At 39.1% G+C, this 18127-nt stretch overlaps 2 protein-coding genes across 7 annotated transcripts; both read right to left on the bottom strand.

Moving 5' to 3' along the window:
- Positions 1-11419: 11419 nt before the first annotated feature.
- On the bottom strand, positions 11420-14072 carry LOC126611165 (3-hydroxyisobutyryl-CoA hydrolase-like protein 5). 6 transcript variants are annotated; one of them, XM_050279354.1, is made up of 11 exons: positions 13957-14072; positions 13750-13818; positions 13487-13570; positions 13322-13390; positions 13132-13195; positions 12915-13043; positions 12536-12621; positions 12236-12361; positions 12067-12127; positions 11879-11977; positions 11420-11798 (listed from the first exon to the last, which is right to left on the bottom strand). In XM_050279354.1, exons 2-8 carry the CDS (start codon positions 13777-13779, stop codon positions 12311-12313), a joined length of 513 nt encoding a protein of 170 aa, XP_050135311.1. In that variant the 5' UTR covers positions 13780-13818; positions 13957-14072; the 3' UTR covers positions 11420-11798; positions 11879-11977; positions 12067-12127; positions 12236-12310. The 6 variants fall into 6 exon arrangements, with proteins under 6 accessions (XP_050135311.1, XP_050135312.1, XP_050135310.1 ...); XM_050279355.1 differs by having other exon boundaries at positions 11420-11671; XM_050279353.1 differs by having other exon boundaries at positions 11420-11977.
- Positions 14073-15668: 1596 nt separating this feature from the next.
- On the bottom strand, positions 15669-17673 carry LOC126611164 (60S ribosomal protein L18a-2-like). The gene is made up of 4 exons (XM_050279352.1): positions 17513-17673; positions 17209-17324; positions 16617-16680; positions 15669-16195 (listed from the first exon to the last, which is right to left on the bottom strand). The coding sequence occupies exons 1-4, from the start codon at positions 17525-17527 to the stop codon at positions 15854-15856; spliced, it is 537 nt and encodes a 178-aa protein (XP_050135309.1). The 5' UTR covers positions 17528-17673; the 3' UTR covers positions 15669-15853.
- Positions 17674-18127: the final 454 nt, after the last annotated feature.

Here is an 18127-nt window from a genome sequence, read left to right as displayed (position 1 = left end):
AGGCAGCCAAAATTGCATTCCTGATTTCCTAACCAGAGAATTTTTGAGGGGAAGAATGACAGACAAAAGAATTGATCAAAGAAGGCTTCCAGCCACCCTACCACCACCACCAGTAAAACAAGAATCAAACCCAGATTCTTCATCGGCTTTAGCCATTACCAACTACTTCACCCCCTAGGTTCCACAATAGGAAATCTCAGGCCGAACTACCAAACACCACGTCCAAATTATCAAAAGGCATTAGTCAATCAATATGATCCATATTCAACTTCATCATACCAAACATCATCATCTCGATCAGCCAGTTACACCAAAACATTATCATATGTCAAGAAAAACCCCAATGAATACCTTTTCAGTATTCCTTTCAACATCCACCAAGAACAAACACCAGAAAAAATAGCTAAAACAATTTTTCCACCCAATTTTCATTATCAACCTATTGAATCATATAAAAACCCTCCAATATTACCAAGTCATTCTCAGTGAGACTGAATCCATTTCAATAAAACCACTTTATAGCAAAACCCATGAAAACAAAATACTTTACCATTCTCTTTATATTAGAAAGTTTTTAACTGAATCAAAATGGGGACCCCCCTTCTACTAAACCAAACCCCTTCATACACATCATGTTCTCATTCCTAATAACAATTACAATTATTTTAATTACATTCAAGTATGGACTAACATTTCCTCCATCAAACTGAAGACTTTAGTCATTCATGGTTTATCAATTTTGACAGAAGTTTTAGATTAAATTTCCCAGCATGGCTCCTGAAATGGTGGTCAATTCATGGCCCAACAGCCAGCCTCTTACCCGAAGAACTCATGTAAGTTTTATCAGCTGGCTTCCAGAAGAAATTTGACAGAAGCCAATTTAACTACATAATTACACTTCTCCCATTATTCATGGCCAAGTACAAAGTCCCGTGGATTTTGAAGTGGAATTATGAAGTTGAAACCGGTGAAGTCGAAACCGGTGAAGTCTACAGATCAAGATCAATCAAGTGGTGGGATAAATTCAATTATCATAAGATCATTAATCAAGTCCTCTCAGAGTTTCCCGTCATTCCAGTTCCAGCTATTCCAGCACAACCAACAATGGTGTTGCTAACCATTCCAGAATAATCTTTATCAGATATTAGTCCGTCTTCATCCCTCAAATGAACAACCAACTCATCAAAATCAACAAATTCAAAGAAGAAAGAAAAATCATCCCATCTCAAATATTTAGCCTAACAGTTAATGGCAGAAGCAACTTTGTTCCATGACGAAGACTCAGACTTTGACGCTTCGGCCGCATCCTCACATCATCTAGCCAATTCAGCAAGTAAAAAATCTTAAGCAACATATTATCAGGATTCCCAGGACCCATTTGATCTCTGAATAATTCAAACATGTGAAGATACAGTAACTAGGCATGTGACCCCAGTCAGAAACATGTCATTTCCAGCACCGAAAGTAGTAGCCATCATTCCAGATTCCAGACAATTCACTATTCATGAATAGTAAAATCATTTTTTTCGCTATTCATCAGCAGTAAAAGCAAGCCATCATTTTGCTTCCCAATAGGAGCCGCATGATTAAACAATCATCAGCTTTAACCCCATCCTCTAGCTCAGAAGACAACGGGATTCTCGACCTTAATCATTCCATTCAATTATTTCCAGTCCATAAAAAGAAAGCTCAAGTCCAATTGGTAGGAGGCTGAAACTTCTGTGCATTCTCATCTTAGAACAGAAGCAATATTCAGATTGTAATTTCCCAGTTCAAAATTATAAACACTTTTAATTTTCAAATGTTAAGGATGCCTGCGTGCACTAATATCCTTTTCATCAATTATGGAACCAGCTGTTATAAATGAATAAGAAGAATTGAACAAATGATTGATCGTTGTTTACCTTGAACTTGAGATACTCGATGAATTGACTGAGTAAGAATTTTATGTCATTCAAAATCAGTTGTTATGAAAATAATGAATTTAAAATAGTGATGCAAATATAATTTGAAAATAAGTTTTATTGCAAAACTTACATTGGAACTTACAATTGATTTACTGACGATTGGGTTAGCAAATGGGAAAATAACTGATGAAAAGGATATTAGTGCACGCAGGCATCCTTGACATTTGAAAATTAAAAGTGTTTATAATATTGAACTGGGAAATTATAAGATGAATATTGCTTCTGTTCTAAGATGAGAATGCGCAAAAGTATTAGTCTCCTGCCAATTGGACTTGAGCTTTCTTTCTATGGACTGGAAATAATGAATGGAATGATTAAGGCCGAGAATCCCGCTGTCTTCTGAGCTGGAGGATGATGATTAAAGTTGATGATTGTTGAATCACATGGCTCTTGTTGGGAAACAGAATGATGGCTTGCTTTTTCTACATAATGAATAGTGAAAAAAGTGATTTTACTATTTATGAATAGTGAATTGTTTGGAATCTGGAATGATGGCTATTGCTTTCGATGCTGGAAATGACATGTTTACTATTAGGGTCACATACCTAATTACTGTATCTTCACATGTTTGAATTATTCAGAGATCGAATGGGTCTTGTGAATCCTGATAATATGTTACTTGAGATTTTTGACTTGTTGAATTGGCTGGATGTTGTGAGGATGCGTCCGAAGCGTCTGAGTCTGAGTCTTCATCATGGAGCAAAGCTGCTTCTACCATTAACTGTTGAGCTAAATCTTTAAGGTGGGATGATTTTTCTTTCTTCTTCGAACTTGTTGATTTGGATGACTTAGTTGTTCCTTTGAGGGATGAAGACGGACTAATGTCTGATAAAGATTGTTCTTGAATGGTTGGCAATGCCATTGTTGGTTATGCTGGAATAGCTGGAACTGGAGTGACAGGAAACTCTGAGAGGACTCGATTAATGATCTTCTGATGATTGAATTTATCCCACCACTTGACTGATCTTGATCTGTAAACTTCATCGGTTTGAACTTCATAATTCCACTTCAAAATCCACTGGACTTTGTACTTGGCCATGAATAATGGGAGAAGTGCAATCCTGTACTTAAATCGACTTCTGTCAAATTTCTTCTAGAAATCAACTGATAAGACTTGCATGAATTCTTCTAGTAAGAGGCTGGTTGTTGAGCCATGAATTGACCACCATTTTGGGAAATTTAATCTGAAACTTTTGTCAAAATTGATAGTGAAATACATATGAGAAAAGAATACTTTCCTTACATTTCTTGTCCAATCCATCAGGATGTCTACAGCCTCTGTCCCCTCAATTGGAGTTTCATCCATCCTTCATAGGGATAAAGATTTACGTCCAAGCTCCTTATGCACTCATTTCTCTTTTTATAAATTAAGTTTCTCCTTTCCCTGCTTTTCTTCACTGCCTCCCCTCAGTTATCCACCAAGCCTGTGATTTCTCGTTTCAGAGTGACCTCTTGGCTTACAAGTAATTTTTCCATTTCGAACTCCTCTTGTGGGAATATTTCAAACATTTATGTTTACGGGTCCAAATTCCTTTTCTTATCTTCTCGAATCAATTTTGGCCGGCAAGTCTCCCATCCCGTTCCTCATGTCGAGACGTACACATTGGTCTAAATATAGTGGTACTGCACCACACTTTGAAATCGTCAAGACTCGTGACCAATGCCACGTTCCAGATGACGTGCACCTCAGCCCACTTCCTGCTGAAGCTAACATGAATTCGGGTTCCAGTATCCTAGCTGGGTTTACCGTTTTGTCTCCAGACCACTTAGGGGCCATTAGTTTCCCTCTTCACCCCATGATTCATCTTATCTTATTCTTCACAAATACTTACCCTATGCAATTGAACCTGAACTCTTACTTGGTTATGTCGACCTTTCTGGCATTAGGTCTGAAGCTAGGGGTATCCTTAGGTTTTAGAGATTTCCTCTATCTCTTCGACTTGATTACCCTTAAAGGTGAAACTAGTTTCTTTAATTTTAAACCTAGATATCCCAAGAAATTCTTGTCACTAGATCCCTTGAGAGCTAGAGATTGAAGGACCGCCCTCTTCTGATTTTGGGGAATTAGAAGGCTCCCAAGCTGTCTCAACTATCTATCTCTTCTACTTTTGGTCTTAAACCTGGTATATAAATTTACTTTTGCTATCAGCTTTTCCATAAATATGTAAACATAACTTAGCATGAGCTTCTTTCGCAGCTTTATCGGATGCTCCATAACAGATAATCTCCAAAGGCCGAAAGTGTTGGCTAAAGAGGTTTGTGACAAGGAAGATATAGAGCTCTAGAGAAGTTGCTAACACTGTTACCTAAATCACCTCTCTCCGCAACTCTATCATTTACTTCCCGTATTGTTTGGTTGACCGGTCGTTGCCCTCAGACCCCCTGCTTAGATATATCTTCACTCTTGATATTGAGCTTTAGTTCAACTTAGACTCTCCCGTACTTGTGACCAACTCCCTGAATGGAGGGCTCAGAAGAAGGAGACGAAAGAGAAGAAGACAAGGATAAAGGGCAAACGGACATGGACTCCGACTCGAATTATTCTCCTACTATGGCTTCACCACCTTTTGACCTTCCCCCGCCCCACTATGTTACATTGCCTCTTCGTGATCTTCTAGTGCCTAGAATTACAGGCAAGTCGGATAAACATCATCTGGCCGATAGGCCCAAAAAGTCTAGGCGTGGTTCGTCGACTATCTTCGATACAACCCCTAGCCCATGCAATGGCAATCGGCTCTTCCCCCCTTCAGCTCGGTTAGTGGCTATAGTTCCAATAATTCATCTTAAGCTTGGATACCTGAATTCACAAGAAGAGATGGGAGTTTCGTCACCCTTGGCGATCATCTATGTGGCGATAGACTTGACTCATCCTAATGATGCCAGTGGCTTTGAGGCAATGCTCGATGACGATCTCGACTCCTATGAATCTCATTGTCTTATGAAGGTATTCTCTCATTCTCTGCATATTTTATCATTTCTATAAGCTTTAACCCTACCGTTATTTTTAGATGACTCTACTCCAAAAGAAAAAAAAAATCAGTTATACTAGCTGCCAAGTTGGAATCCCTCAGCCTTAATCAGTAGCAGGTCAGAGAGTGCCAAGCTAGACTTCACTGATATGAGGAAGATATCACAGATTTGAAAGGAACTCACGATGCTGTGACGTCTAAAGTACGCCGCACGAAGGAATAGTTGGTTGAGGTCAAGTAAGAGAGGACCACTGAGTGCGAGATGAACATGCAACAGATACGCAAGGAGATGGCCTCCAGCTTCATATTTGGTTGGGTGCAAAGCTAGCAATGTCCGGAACATCGATTTATAGTTGATCCTAAAATGTACGATTATTATATGGGGATTGAGCCTAGTGGATATGAGCGGTATGAGGGGATGGATCCTAAGGATCAGAGACCCTTAGACGAACCTGCTTCTTCTGATCTTATCCTAAGTAGCAGGTTTGTTACTAATTTCGGACCCATTTCGAGTTTAGACTTTGGAGGCTTTCAACCAGGCCCTTGTTTTTGTGCTTAGTAGCTTATGCAATCGCGTGATCTGTTCTCATGGGCTAACTGTATTTACATCATCGCACTTTTACTTATTATATCTTTTTATATCTTAGCGTAATTTTCGTTCGCAATTCCTAGCCGTTCCTTTCGATTTTCAATTTTATTTAAATGAGTGCAATATCCTTTATGATTAAATTTGAGTTTTCGAACGAGAGATTAACTTATCCCAATAAGATACGATCATCTAAGATTTTGAATTCTTGTTTCTAGCAACATCGAAATATCTCTATATAAAGAGGCGTTTGAGAGAAGGGAAACATGAGTTAATCTCTCGTTTGAAAACTCAAATTTAAAATCTAGAAACAAGAATTCAAAATCTAAGATGATTGTATCTTATTGGGATAAGTTCATCTCTCGTTTGAAAACTCAAATTTAAGGATAAAGGATACTGCTCTAATTTTTCCTTAAACCTGAAATGGGTCCGGAATTAGTAACAAACCCGCTACCTGGGATAGGATCAAAAGAAGCAGGTTCGTCTGAGGGTCTCTAATCCTTACGATCCATCCCCTCATACCGCTTATATCTACCAGGCTCAATCCCCATATGATGATCGTACACGTCAGGATCAGCTACAAATCAATATTTCAGACATTACTGGCTTTGCACCCAACCAAATCTGAAGCTGAAGGCCATTTCCTTGTGTATCTGTTGCATGCTCATCTCACTAAATCTGTGATGTCTTCCTCATATCCATGAAGTCTAGCTTTGCACTTTGACCTGCTGATGATTATGGATGAAGGATTTCAACCTGGTAGCTAGTTCCTTTTAGGATACGTTACTGCTTTCATTTAAGATGATTGTATTTTATTGGGATAAGTTAATCGCTTGTTTGGAAACCCAAATTTAAGGATAAAGGATACTGCTCTCATTTAATTAAAACTGAAAATCGAAAGGAACGACTAGGAAGGGTTGGGCAATGGAAGGGTGATGGCCCAACTTGCGAACGAAAATTACGTTAAGATACAAGCAGATATACTAAGTAAAAGTGTAATGACGTAAATACAAACACAAATGAGGCGTTAGCCCATGAAAACAGATCATGAAATTGCATGAGCTACTGAGCACCAAAATGAGGGCCGGACTGAAAGCCTCCAAAACCTAAACCTGAAATGGGTTCGAAATTAGTAACAAACCTGTTGCCTGGGATAAGATCAGAAGAAGAAGGTTCGTCTGAGGGTTTCTGATCCTTAGGATCCATCCCCTTATGCGGCTTATATCCACCAGGCTCAATCCTCATATGATGATCGTACACATCAAGATCAGCTACAATTCGATGTTCCAGACATTATTGGCTTTGCACCCAACCAAATATGAAGCTGAAGGCCATCTCCTTACATATCTACTGAATGTTCATCTCGCTAAATCTATGATGTCTTCCTCATATCCGTGAAGTCTAGCTTGGCACTCTGACCTGCTACTGATTAAGGTTGAGGGATTTTAACTTGGCAGCTAGTTCCTTTTGGGATAAGTTACAACTCTCATTTAAGATAATTGTCTCTTATTGGGATAAGTTAATCTCTTATTTGAAAACTTAAATTTAAGGATAAATGATACTGCTCTCATTTAATTAAAACTGAAAACTAAAAGGAACGGCTAGGAAGGATTGGGTAATGGAAGGGCGAAGGCCCAACTTGCGAACGAAAATTATGTTAAGATACAAGCACATATAATAAGTAAAAGTGCGATGACGTAAATACAAACACAAATGGGGTTTTAGCCCATGAGAACAGATCATGCGATTGCATGAGCTACTGAGCACCAAAACAAGGGCCGGACTGAAAGCCTCCAAAGCATAAACCCGAAATGGGTTAGGAATTAGTAACAAACCCGCTTCCTGGGATAAGATCAGAAGAAGCAGGTTCGTCAGAGGGTCTCCGATCCTTAGGATCCATCCATTTGTACCGCTTATATCCACCAAGCTCAATCCCTATATGATGATCGATCAATTATAAATCGATGTTCCAGACATTGCTGGCTTTGCACCCAACCAAATCTGAAGTTGAATGCCATCTCCTTGCATATCTATTGCATGTTCATCTCGCACTCAATGGTCCTCGCTTGCTTAACCTCGGCTAACTCTTCTTTCGTGTGGCGTACTTCAGACGTCGTAGCATTGTGAGCTCATTTCAAATCTGTGATTTCTTCCTCATATTTGTGAAGTCTAGTTTGGCACTCTGACTTGCTACTGATTAAGGCTGAGGGATTCCAACCTGGTAGCTAGTTCATTTTGGAGTAGGGCCATCTGAAAACAACCGTAGGGTTAAAGCTTACACAAATGATAAGATATGCAGAGAATGAGGGAATACCTTCATAAGATAATGAGATTCATAGGAGTCGAGATCATCATTGAGCATTGCCTCAAAGCGACCGTCGTTATTAGGATGAGTTAAGCCTCTTGCCACAACAGTAGCAGCGCTTGCATTGCCTCATAGATTATCGCCAAGGGTGACGAAACTCCCATCTCTTTTTGTGAATTCAGGTCTCCAAGCTTAAGATGAATTATTGGAACTATTGCCACTAATCGAGCCAAAGGGGGAGGAACCGACTGCAATTGCATGGGTCTAAGAGTTGTGCCAAAGATAGTTGGCAAACCACGTTAACACTTTTTGGGCCTAGTGGCCAAATGACGTTTATCCAACTTGCCCACAATTATGGGCACTAGAAAATCAAGATGAGGCGATGCAACACAGCGGGGCGGGGGAAAGTCAGAAGGTGGTGAAGCCATAGTAGGAGAATAATTCGAGTCGAAGTCCGTGTCCGTTTGCCTTGTCTCTTTGTCTTCTTCTTTTTTGTCTCCTTCTTCTGAGCCCTCAATTTGGGAATTGATCACAAGTACAGGAGAGTCTACGTTGAACTGAAGCTCAATATCAAGAACGAAGATAGACCTAAGTAAGGGGTTTGGGGGCAACAACCGGTCGACCAAACAATATGGGAAGTAAATGATAGACTTGTGGAGATAGGTGATTTGGGTAAGAGTGTTAGTAACTTCTCTAGAGCTTCATATCTTCCTCGTTACAAACCTCTTTAGCCAACATTTTTTACCTTTGAAGATTATCTGTTTTGGACCATCCGATAAAGCTACGAAAGAAGCTTGTGGTAAGTTATGTTTACATATTTATGGAAAAGCTGATAGCAAAAGTAAATTTATATACCAGGTTTAGGACCAAAAGTAGAAGGAATAGATAATTGAGACAACTTGGGAGCCTTCCAATTCCTGGAAATCAAAAGAGGGCGGTTCTTCCAATCTTTGGCTCTTGAGGGATCCAGTGACAAGAATTTCTTACGATATCTAGGTTTAAAATTAAAGAAACTAGTGTCACCCTTAATGGTAATCCAGTCGAAGAGATAGAGGAAATCTCTAAAACCTAAGGATACCCCTAACTTCAGGCCCAATGTCGGGAAGGTTGACATAACCAAGTGAGAGTTTAGGTTCAGTTACATAGGGTGAGTATTTGTGAAGAATAAGATGAGATGAATCATGGGATGGAACGGGAAACTAATGGCCCCTAAGTGGTCTGCAGACAAAACAGTAGAGGCTGGGATACCGGAACTCGAATACATGTCGGCTCCAACAAGAAGTGGGCTGAGGTGCACGTCATCTCGAAAGTAACGTTGGTCACGAGCCTTGACCATTTCAAAGTGTGGTGGAGTACCACCATATTTAGACCAATGTGTACGTCTCGACATGAGGAACAAGATGGGAGACTTGCTAACCAAAATTGATTTGAGGAGATAAAAAGAGGAATTTGGACTCGTAAATGTAAGTGGAATGTTTGAAATATTCCCATAGAAGGAGTTTGAAATGGAAAAATTACTTGTAAGCCAAGAGGCCACTTTGAAACGAGAAATCACAGGCTTGGTGAAGAACTGAGCGAAGGAAGTGAAGAAAAGCGGGGAAAGGAGAAACTTAATTTATAAAAAGAGAGTGCATGAGGAGTTTGGACGTAAATCTTTATCCCTATGGAGGATGGATGAAACTCTGATTAAGGGGACGGGGGCTGTAGACATCCTGATGGAGTGGACAAGACATGGAAGGAAAATATTATTTTCTCATGTGTATTTCAGTGTGTAGTCACAATCTAGGTGACGAGAGACGACGATTTGACAAGAGCGAAAGAAGGGAGCTTGTTCTGGAGCACATGTTCAAAGGTGGAAAAGCGTACATGATGACAGAATTTAACTGGGCATGAAATTCTGAAACACGTTGAACCCAAGGTAATGACACATAAATATGTATATATGTGTGTGCATAGAGATATATATAAATATATGAAAAGTGTTTGCAGAGATTCACATGTCAGTACGCAGAGATATCCACATATATGTTGTGTGTGTATGTGTGTGTGTGTGTGAGTATAAAAAGAAAAAAAGAGAAAGGCAGGTGTGTCAATGTCGGTAAGAATGTGCATATATATATATATATATATATATATATATATATATAAACCTAAACCAACATAGGTGCAAGTATGCAGTCTAGACGTACAGAGTAGGAACTAGGTGTGCAGAGATAACTTTGTCAGTCCACTTTCGTAAGTTATGCAAAGGTGTCAGTCAACTTTTGTAAACCATGTGAATGTGTCAGCCCACTTTCGTAAATTATGCGTCAGTTCACCATGTTCGTAAACTGTGTGAAAGTGTTTCACATTCGTAAGTTCCACATTCGTAAATTATGCGAAGGTGCTCTAAGTTCATAAATTATGATGTGATGTTTGTAAATTATGCGAAGGAGTCAATTGACTTTCGCAGGTTACGAAAAGAGTCAGTCCACTTTCGTAAGTCATGCGAAGGTAGTCCACATTTGTAAAGTTACGGAAAGAGTCAGTCCACTTTCGTAAGTCATGTGAAGAGTCAGTCCACTTTCGTAAGTCATGCGAATATAGTCCACGTTCGTAAAGTTACGGAAAGAGTCAGTCCACTTTCATAAGTCATGCGAAGATAGTCCACATTCGTAAACTATGCGAAGGTGTTCCAAGTTTGTAAATTAAGCTGTGATGTCTATAAATTATACGAAGGAGTCAGCTAACTATTGCAAGTTACGCAACAACAAACTTTCGTGAATTATGATTTAGGTGTCAGTTTACACTCATAAATTATGCTAAGATGATAGTTCCCAAATTTTGCGAAGATGTTAGAGCATTCGAGAGTTAGGCAAAGGCTGTAGTAAATTAGGCCTTAGAAAAAGTGGCTTCCACTAATTGGGCTTTAGAAATAAGTGCTTGAAGTTTTAGCCTGGCTTAAAGAAAATAGTTCCAAGGCCTCATGCGATCGAAAAACTCAGTTTTTCCCTATTTTGTATACATAAAAAAGGGAAAAAAAGGGCATTGTGGGAGGATAAAATTCGGTTTTTGACTCATGGGCCAATACCAATCATCCAAAGAGATGATGTTGTGCAAGATAAACCGTGAGGAAAGCCCACAAGAAATATACAGACGTAAGAGAAGGGAAACGTGTCTAGATAACTACCTCCGTTACGGAGGACCACTAAGGAAGAGGGAGAGGAAGACAGGTCGTGGTACTTTTTTCCCAAGCATGTAGTCCGTGTCTAGATAACTACCTCCACTACGGAGGACCACTAAGGAAGGGGGAGAGGAAGACAAGTCGTGGTACTTGTTTCCCAAGCATGTAGTTCGTGTCTAGATAACTACCTCCACTACGGAGGACCACTAAGGAAGAGGGAGAGGAAGACAGGTTGTGGTACTTGTTCCCCAAACATGTAGTCCTATAAATATGGAAAGGAGCCAAGGAGTAGGGTACGCAATTAGGGCCCGAGAGAAACCAGAGAATAGAAAATCAATCAACTGACTTGAGCGTCAGAGTATCTCTTTCAGGTACCCCACCCAGACAAGCTACGGAGAAAGACTGTTCGGGGACGCCTCTTACGAGAGATTCGGCAAACATGAGGATTGCAGTCAACAAATCTATGGAGGTATTTCTTCCCATAGGAAATTTCGCTCCAACAGAGTGAGATGGAATTTTCCGCATGGGAATGACCATAGTTACATGTTCTAGTTAGTAATATCATTATACAACAATTACCTCATAAACATCCTCAGAAATTGTGGATCTTAATATATTGATTGTGAGTCTAAATTCCTTCTTCAGAGATTCAGACAACGTTTGCTTCCTGCCTTCGCGATTCTGAAGAATAATAGGTCAAGTGGCAACTTAAACATGAAATGTATCGATCCAAGGCACAAGGAATTGTGAAGGGGTTCCATTCCCATGGATGTTCAAGTCACGAGAATACTTTTCGGGCTTCCATTAACTAGAAATGACACAAAACCATCCTACTAAGCAGTAGGACTCAAAACCCAATATGCATTATCAAACTGTAAGAAACTGTACCGATCTTAGAGTTATTCTCAATCCTGTAGGTGATGACCTCTTTAAGCCCTTAAGAACTGGACCTATCCATCCATTTCCTTCTTTGTTTGCTTCTGCTTCCTGAAAAGTAAAGACATATTTGTAGAATTTATGCCCGAGAAAATACTGGAATCTGCATTTTTCTGATGAAACGAGAAAAAGTAACTTACAAACGATTGTATAATCTCGGCCACTGTATCTTTGGAGAAGCACCCATCAATTACCGACTTCCTGAAAAAGGTAAGGAAAGCTTAATGATGTCACCTACGGAGATTTGTGTGTTGATTCCAAGGATCGAAGTGGAATTAGCAATAAACATCAGCAACTAAGATTTATTACTTGTTTAAAACACTTTCTTCATCAGGCGCTTTGACTTCCACAGAAAATTCTTCAATCGCAGCTTTGACTGCATTCTCATTTCCGGAGTTTTAAGCTTATCAAACGCTTCTCTAGAACAGAGATTTTCTGATGCAAAAACACAGTTTAATAACAAATTTCAGTTTCGTATAAAAACTATTTAAGAGTTTTCTCAGCAGATCTATAACAACGCTCACAAAACAAAGGCTACAATGCAGTCTTCTAGGTTGTTACGGAAAATCTTGTGAACCAATGCTTTGGTTTACGGTGGAAGAAAATTACCTCAAGAGGGACAAAATGGGTTGCTAGTCCTGCTGCAACCAATTCCTTACCATTCAGCCTTGCTCCTGTTAAGGCCAAGAACTCCCCTGCATTCTCCACATGATATCAATCAGTCTCAGAAAAATCGTGGAAACTTCTTTTCCTTTTTATCAGCATGCTTACCGAGATGCCCGGGAAGATGGAAAAGCATATATGAGAAACCACAATCGGTATGAAAGCCAATGCTAGCTTCCGGAGTGGAAAAAACCTATCACGAAATGTACCACAGAAAATTTTGATTTTCACTTGCAGAAGTAAATATCAAGCCGGTGAACACCGAGGATAGAGATGTTACTCAGTTTTTTCAGTGACTACTACTGAGAACTTCATTGGGACCAACCATCAAAGATGCGCCTCCACACCCATTGAAATTCCGTGAACCAGAGCCACCTAATTAACACGATTTCTTCTGTGATACCTTCAACAATGACATAATACATTCTGGAAACAACTTCAAGGCAGGAATCCTCTGCCAAAAGAGAATATGAGCAATTTCATTTTCTAATTTCAATATACGCTGGGAACTCAAAAAGATTTTCGCAAAAGCGAGCGTTTACTTGATTTTGTGCTGTCATAAAACATTTTCAAGTCCCCGCCTGCTGAAAAAGCTCCACCTGATCCCTACACAAGAACAGCAGAGTGTGTCAAGTGGCTAAGCCTAGTACCTACATGGCTATGTTTGTATATTGGTGTTTTAAACCAAGAGCACCAATGGCGGTTCGAGATTTCAGGATCATTGGAACTAACCTTGATAATTACAAGCTCAGCATTGTCATCTTTTTCCCACTTTTCCAAGTGTTCAGCTAGCAAAGAAACCTATTGAAGTAAAAACAATTAAATTACGAACGAAAAGGAAATGATATCAAGAACTCGTATGAAACAACAAATAGACGCAAAATGGATTGAGCATACCACTTTTGAAGAGATGACATTCAACTGACGAGGCCTGTTCAAAGTGATCAACCTCACATGCTCTATTTGTTCTCCAACAACAATCTTAAACATCACTCACGCAAACACCCATCAAGTAATTCACAGGCAGTAATTTCAGCAGAAGTACAAACAACAACAACAGCAGCAAAGCCTTATCCACTAAATAGGGTCGGCTGTATGAATCTTAAAACGTCACTGTGCACGGTTGATTCATTCAATTAGAAATGCATAAGAAGATTTACCTCATCTGTATTTACAAATTCTTGTGCCATTTCAACGAATGGTTAACTGGTGGGTTATAATCTAACAAACTGCAGAAACAAATTTATCAGAAAGAAAGGAAAAGATGGATTGTGTAATCCCAGCTAATTAGTTCCAAATGTTTATGAATAATCCTAGTATGGAAGCTGGAACAGAAACAGTTGATCAAACAACGAAGGACAACTTACGTTAACAATGGAGTTGTTGATAGCAACCCAAGTAACTGGTCTGGTAGAGAGATAAAGCAAATGTCTGTACTTGTGTTTCCACTTCCACTTATGTATGGTTTCCATCTGCCAACTACCACCTCCAACTACATCCATGGTTTTCACAACACGTGGTTTAGTTATACTTGTGTTACTGCCACCAAACCCATCGTCATTACAAGTGAGGGGACCCACAGCAAAATGGTACAATAGAAATGCGGTAGAATTTCAAGTCAGGTTTGCTTTTGGTACCTGATTTGAGTCACGAAGTAGACAAAAACATCGGTAATTCTCTTATTGAAAGTTTCGGAAGGACGTATGTCATTTGACTGTGGTGTGAGGTAGACTAATATACCTTTATTCTTTATGGGCATCATTGGAATTACCCCTATTCTTTAGAGAGTGGAATACCTCAAGCTTCAGCCAAAAAAAAAAAAAAAACCAAGGGGATGTTTTGGTTTGGGTTAAAACTTGATTATTTACTTTTAAGGAACTACTGTTCAAGATAAATCACAGTTTGATACTGTAAACATGAAAATTCTGTAACGAAAAAAATGAGAACACATGTACTAAGTAGATTTGTATTAATGAGTTTGTAGGGTTACAATCTCTGTTTACAACTTTCCTCTGATTCAGTCTTCAAATTTGATTTAGATGCGTAGGTTGTTGATCCAAGGGTCGCGATGACTTGATCTCGAACGAATGATTGAACGATTGCTTCAAGTTTTGAGCTTGAAACAATGCGTGGATAGTCTTCACCTTAGGTTTAGGGCTGCGGCAAAGGGAGTGTTGATATAGAATTTCGTTAATTCAAGGGTCTTGGCGACTTGATCTTGCATCGAACATCATTACAAGTTTTGAGCTTGCAACAAAATCTTGAAGGAATTGGCACAAGTGCTTATTGATTCTTCAAGGGAATGCTTCGCCTTTGGTTAAAAAAAACCTTCGGCTTTGGTTGTACGTTCTTCGAATAGAGCTTTGGCAGCGTATTAGTCTTCAAAGATTTGGCAGAAGTTCTCCTTTTGTGAGAATTTCGGCCTTGAATGTAGAAATTGTTGACCCTTATGCTTGTCTGAGGACCTTGTATTTATAGACTTCTCAAAGCTTGCCTTTGAATGGATTTGGCTTTGATTTGTATCTTGATTTGTCCCTGTGAGAATTTAGGCATGTTTTATTTCTTAATACATTGTCTGATTTTCATAGTATAGTTTGGAGATAAGTAGTCTCTAGTTTATGGGAAGGGTAGCTGAAGAAATCTTATTAGTTACTATTGAGTATAACCCTAGCAAAATTGTGATTCTAATCCATTTTCATTTGGGAGGTACATGACGTGATTCATTTTTCTCCCTGAGGAGGCCTTGGTCATCGACTCATCATATATGTAGTTGTCATTCGATCAAATGACATCGGGGAAGGCAGAAAATCGAACTCAAGACGTTGAGTGCAAATGTTCACTGCATTGCTCCACTTAGTTGCCGGGAAATCTCACCAGATAGGAAAGCATGAACTTGACTCCCGCAAAATTGAGTGAAGTATTGCACCTGATATACTCATCTGCAGATGCAGATTACATGCAGCACAGGATACGCACCAACGAAACCAACGAAATCAGGCCGAAAGCCGGGCATTCGAGACAAAATTCCTAATCAAAAGTAATGATGCTCATACTTGAAAAGGTTTCACAAGGATCAGCATAAAAGAAAGTACCAAGCTCATTAAATTCATTATAAACTTGTAAAGTGCAATATTCAAAACTGAAACAATCCAGACAATAGAAAAAAAGATGCTCATACTCCCACGAAGAAGCAAAAATCCGGTAACTAGTACTAATTAAAATGCAAAGCTTGCGGATGAAGGGAACCCGTAGGACATAACGAAATTACATAAAGAGGTTGGGCCTGGACGCCTTGTATGTCGTCTTGAGCTTCCTGCTTGGGGGCCTAACCTTCCTGAACACCAACGGGAACTTGATCTTGGAGTTATGGAACTGCTTGGTGCTCTCCCTCTTGCAGAGTTTTGCAGGGATGGTAGCTGTCTTGATGATTTGGATGCACGGAAACCTCACCCTGTGACGAGATGCCAACTCAGTGTACATCGCTTCAACAGCACCGTTGAGAGTTGTGTCCCGGTACTCCTTGTACATGTTGTGATAACCAGTTCGGCTCTGATATCGAAGCCAAATCCCATAGTTCTTGATGGTAGTAGGATATTTCTCAAAAATCTGCCATCAACAATATCAGAATTATTCTTTTCAACCCAAATACCCTGAATACTAAACAGTAAAGAACACTAGCAAAACAGTTCCTCTCAGTGTCAATATGTTCAACTTGGTGTCATCCAACGTTACACCAAAAAGAACCTTAAAATTTAAATCTTAAGTGACAACCTTCCAGAAGCTGCTACCACATAATATAGCGTATATCTCAGGAATAAAAAACCCCGGAACTTTTATCATAACAATATATGAAACGTTATCAGAAACTGAGTTCACAGTCAATTCAGCTCTAGGTTAAGCATACACAATCAAACTGAATTTTTATCTAAATCATGGCCCAGCTTAAGAAGCCAACAGACATTAGGCAAAAGAACTTCATGTTGGTTCATAGAGTACGAGAGAGATGATGAAAATGTAAGATGCATACCTCATTGATGGCCAAAACTTGTCCATTGCTTTTCTTCACTTTCTTCAACTTCCTCAAGAAGTACCTAATGATAAAAATACACATCAAGAGAACATCATCCGAATGAGATTGAAAACCCAAAAACACAGCAAAAGATGAAGCATTCGTGAACAATGAAAAGTTGATTAATCTTATACAGAATTAAATTTCTCTCGCTTTTCGGTTTACGGGGAGGCCAAGACCAAAACAACCACGACGACATCCATTCTAGGACTCAACTTCCTTGCCCTTACTATCATCCTAAAGCTAATTCAAAACGCAATCAGTTGGTTCATCTCACAAGTGCAGACAAGTTTTGCCCCTTCACCGAACTAGAAAATTATGCTTATTTCACTTTGATTTACACCATTCAAAAATAAAAACAAATATATAAAATACAAATTAGTTAGATTAGCACGAACGGTAAGTGTGGGTTTAGTTTATCTGGTATTATAAACCATAAATTACCAAAAAAATCTAATATTAAAAGTTAAATCTTTCTTCATTCCCAACAATTTTCAAGAACCAAATACAAGACATAGAGCAAAATAGATACAGATGGAAAAGAGCTTACCAGAACTTGGATTTGGCACGGACCTCATTGGTGGCCCAGAGCTTCATCCGGTAGATCTTGGGGTGCTCATCCTTCTCGGTCGGGAGGGCTCTCCCCACCACCTGGTACTGGTGAAACTGTTTCCACAAAACAAAACCCACCATTTTAATCTCTCTAAATCCATGCTTTCGGAAAACAAAAAGCTAAAAACTGATTGAAAAATCAAATAAAATCACAAAAAATGAAATCACAGAAAATGATTTCTGAAAACCAAAAACTGGGTTGTGATAAATAAGATCGACAGAGTAAGATCATCGCGGCTCACCCTGAAAACACCCATTTTGCGATGAGGGAGAGAGACGCCGCTGCTATGGCTGCTGAGTGCTGCTGGCTGCAAAAGCACTTTGTCTTCCAGAACCCTAACAAGTGAAGGTTAAAAAACCCTACTTCCCCTGCTCGGTGTATCTGGGCCTTCAAAAGTCTTAACTAAAGCCCAACTTATTGGGATTGAGAAGTTTTTTTAATTTCACTCCTTAATGCCCCAAATGTAAATTTACAGTGACGGAATAAAAACTTTATTTTCTTTTTTGATATAACGCTATAATTTGTAAATCTAAATCAGCTAATTGTTTTCGGATAGCATCTATTCCAGTAGAAAGATCTCTATTTCGAAATGCATCGAAGCCTTGGGTAGCAAAAAAACATGGGATGTTGTATTTTCAGGAATGGATTTCATATTCAAAAAATTGAGTAATCATCATAAGTGAAAAAATAAATAGATATCAAACTCATCAAAATATAAAATTTCGCACTTACAAATGAAGAAAAATATTATTAAACATTATTACTAAGTGACAGAAGAACTTTATTTTTCTCGAATGCACATAAAAAATCAATATGGCCTTAATGTGCATGCTCTCATGGACTTATTGACTTGGAT

This window comes from Malus sylvestris, chromosome 17 (genome assembly GCF_916048215.2).
Source record: "Malus sylvestris chromosome 17, drMalSylv7.2, whole genome shotgun sequence".
In the NCBI taxonomy this organism is placed as follows: domain Eukaryota; kingdom Viridiplantae; phylum Streptophyta; class Magnoliopsida; order Rosales; family Rosaceae; genus Malus; species Malus sylvestris.
This window is presented reverse-complemented; position numbering and strand designations above follow the sequence as displayed.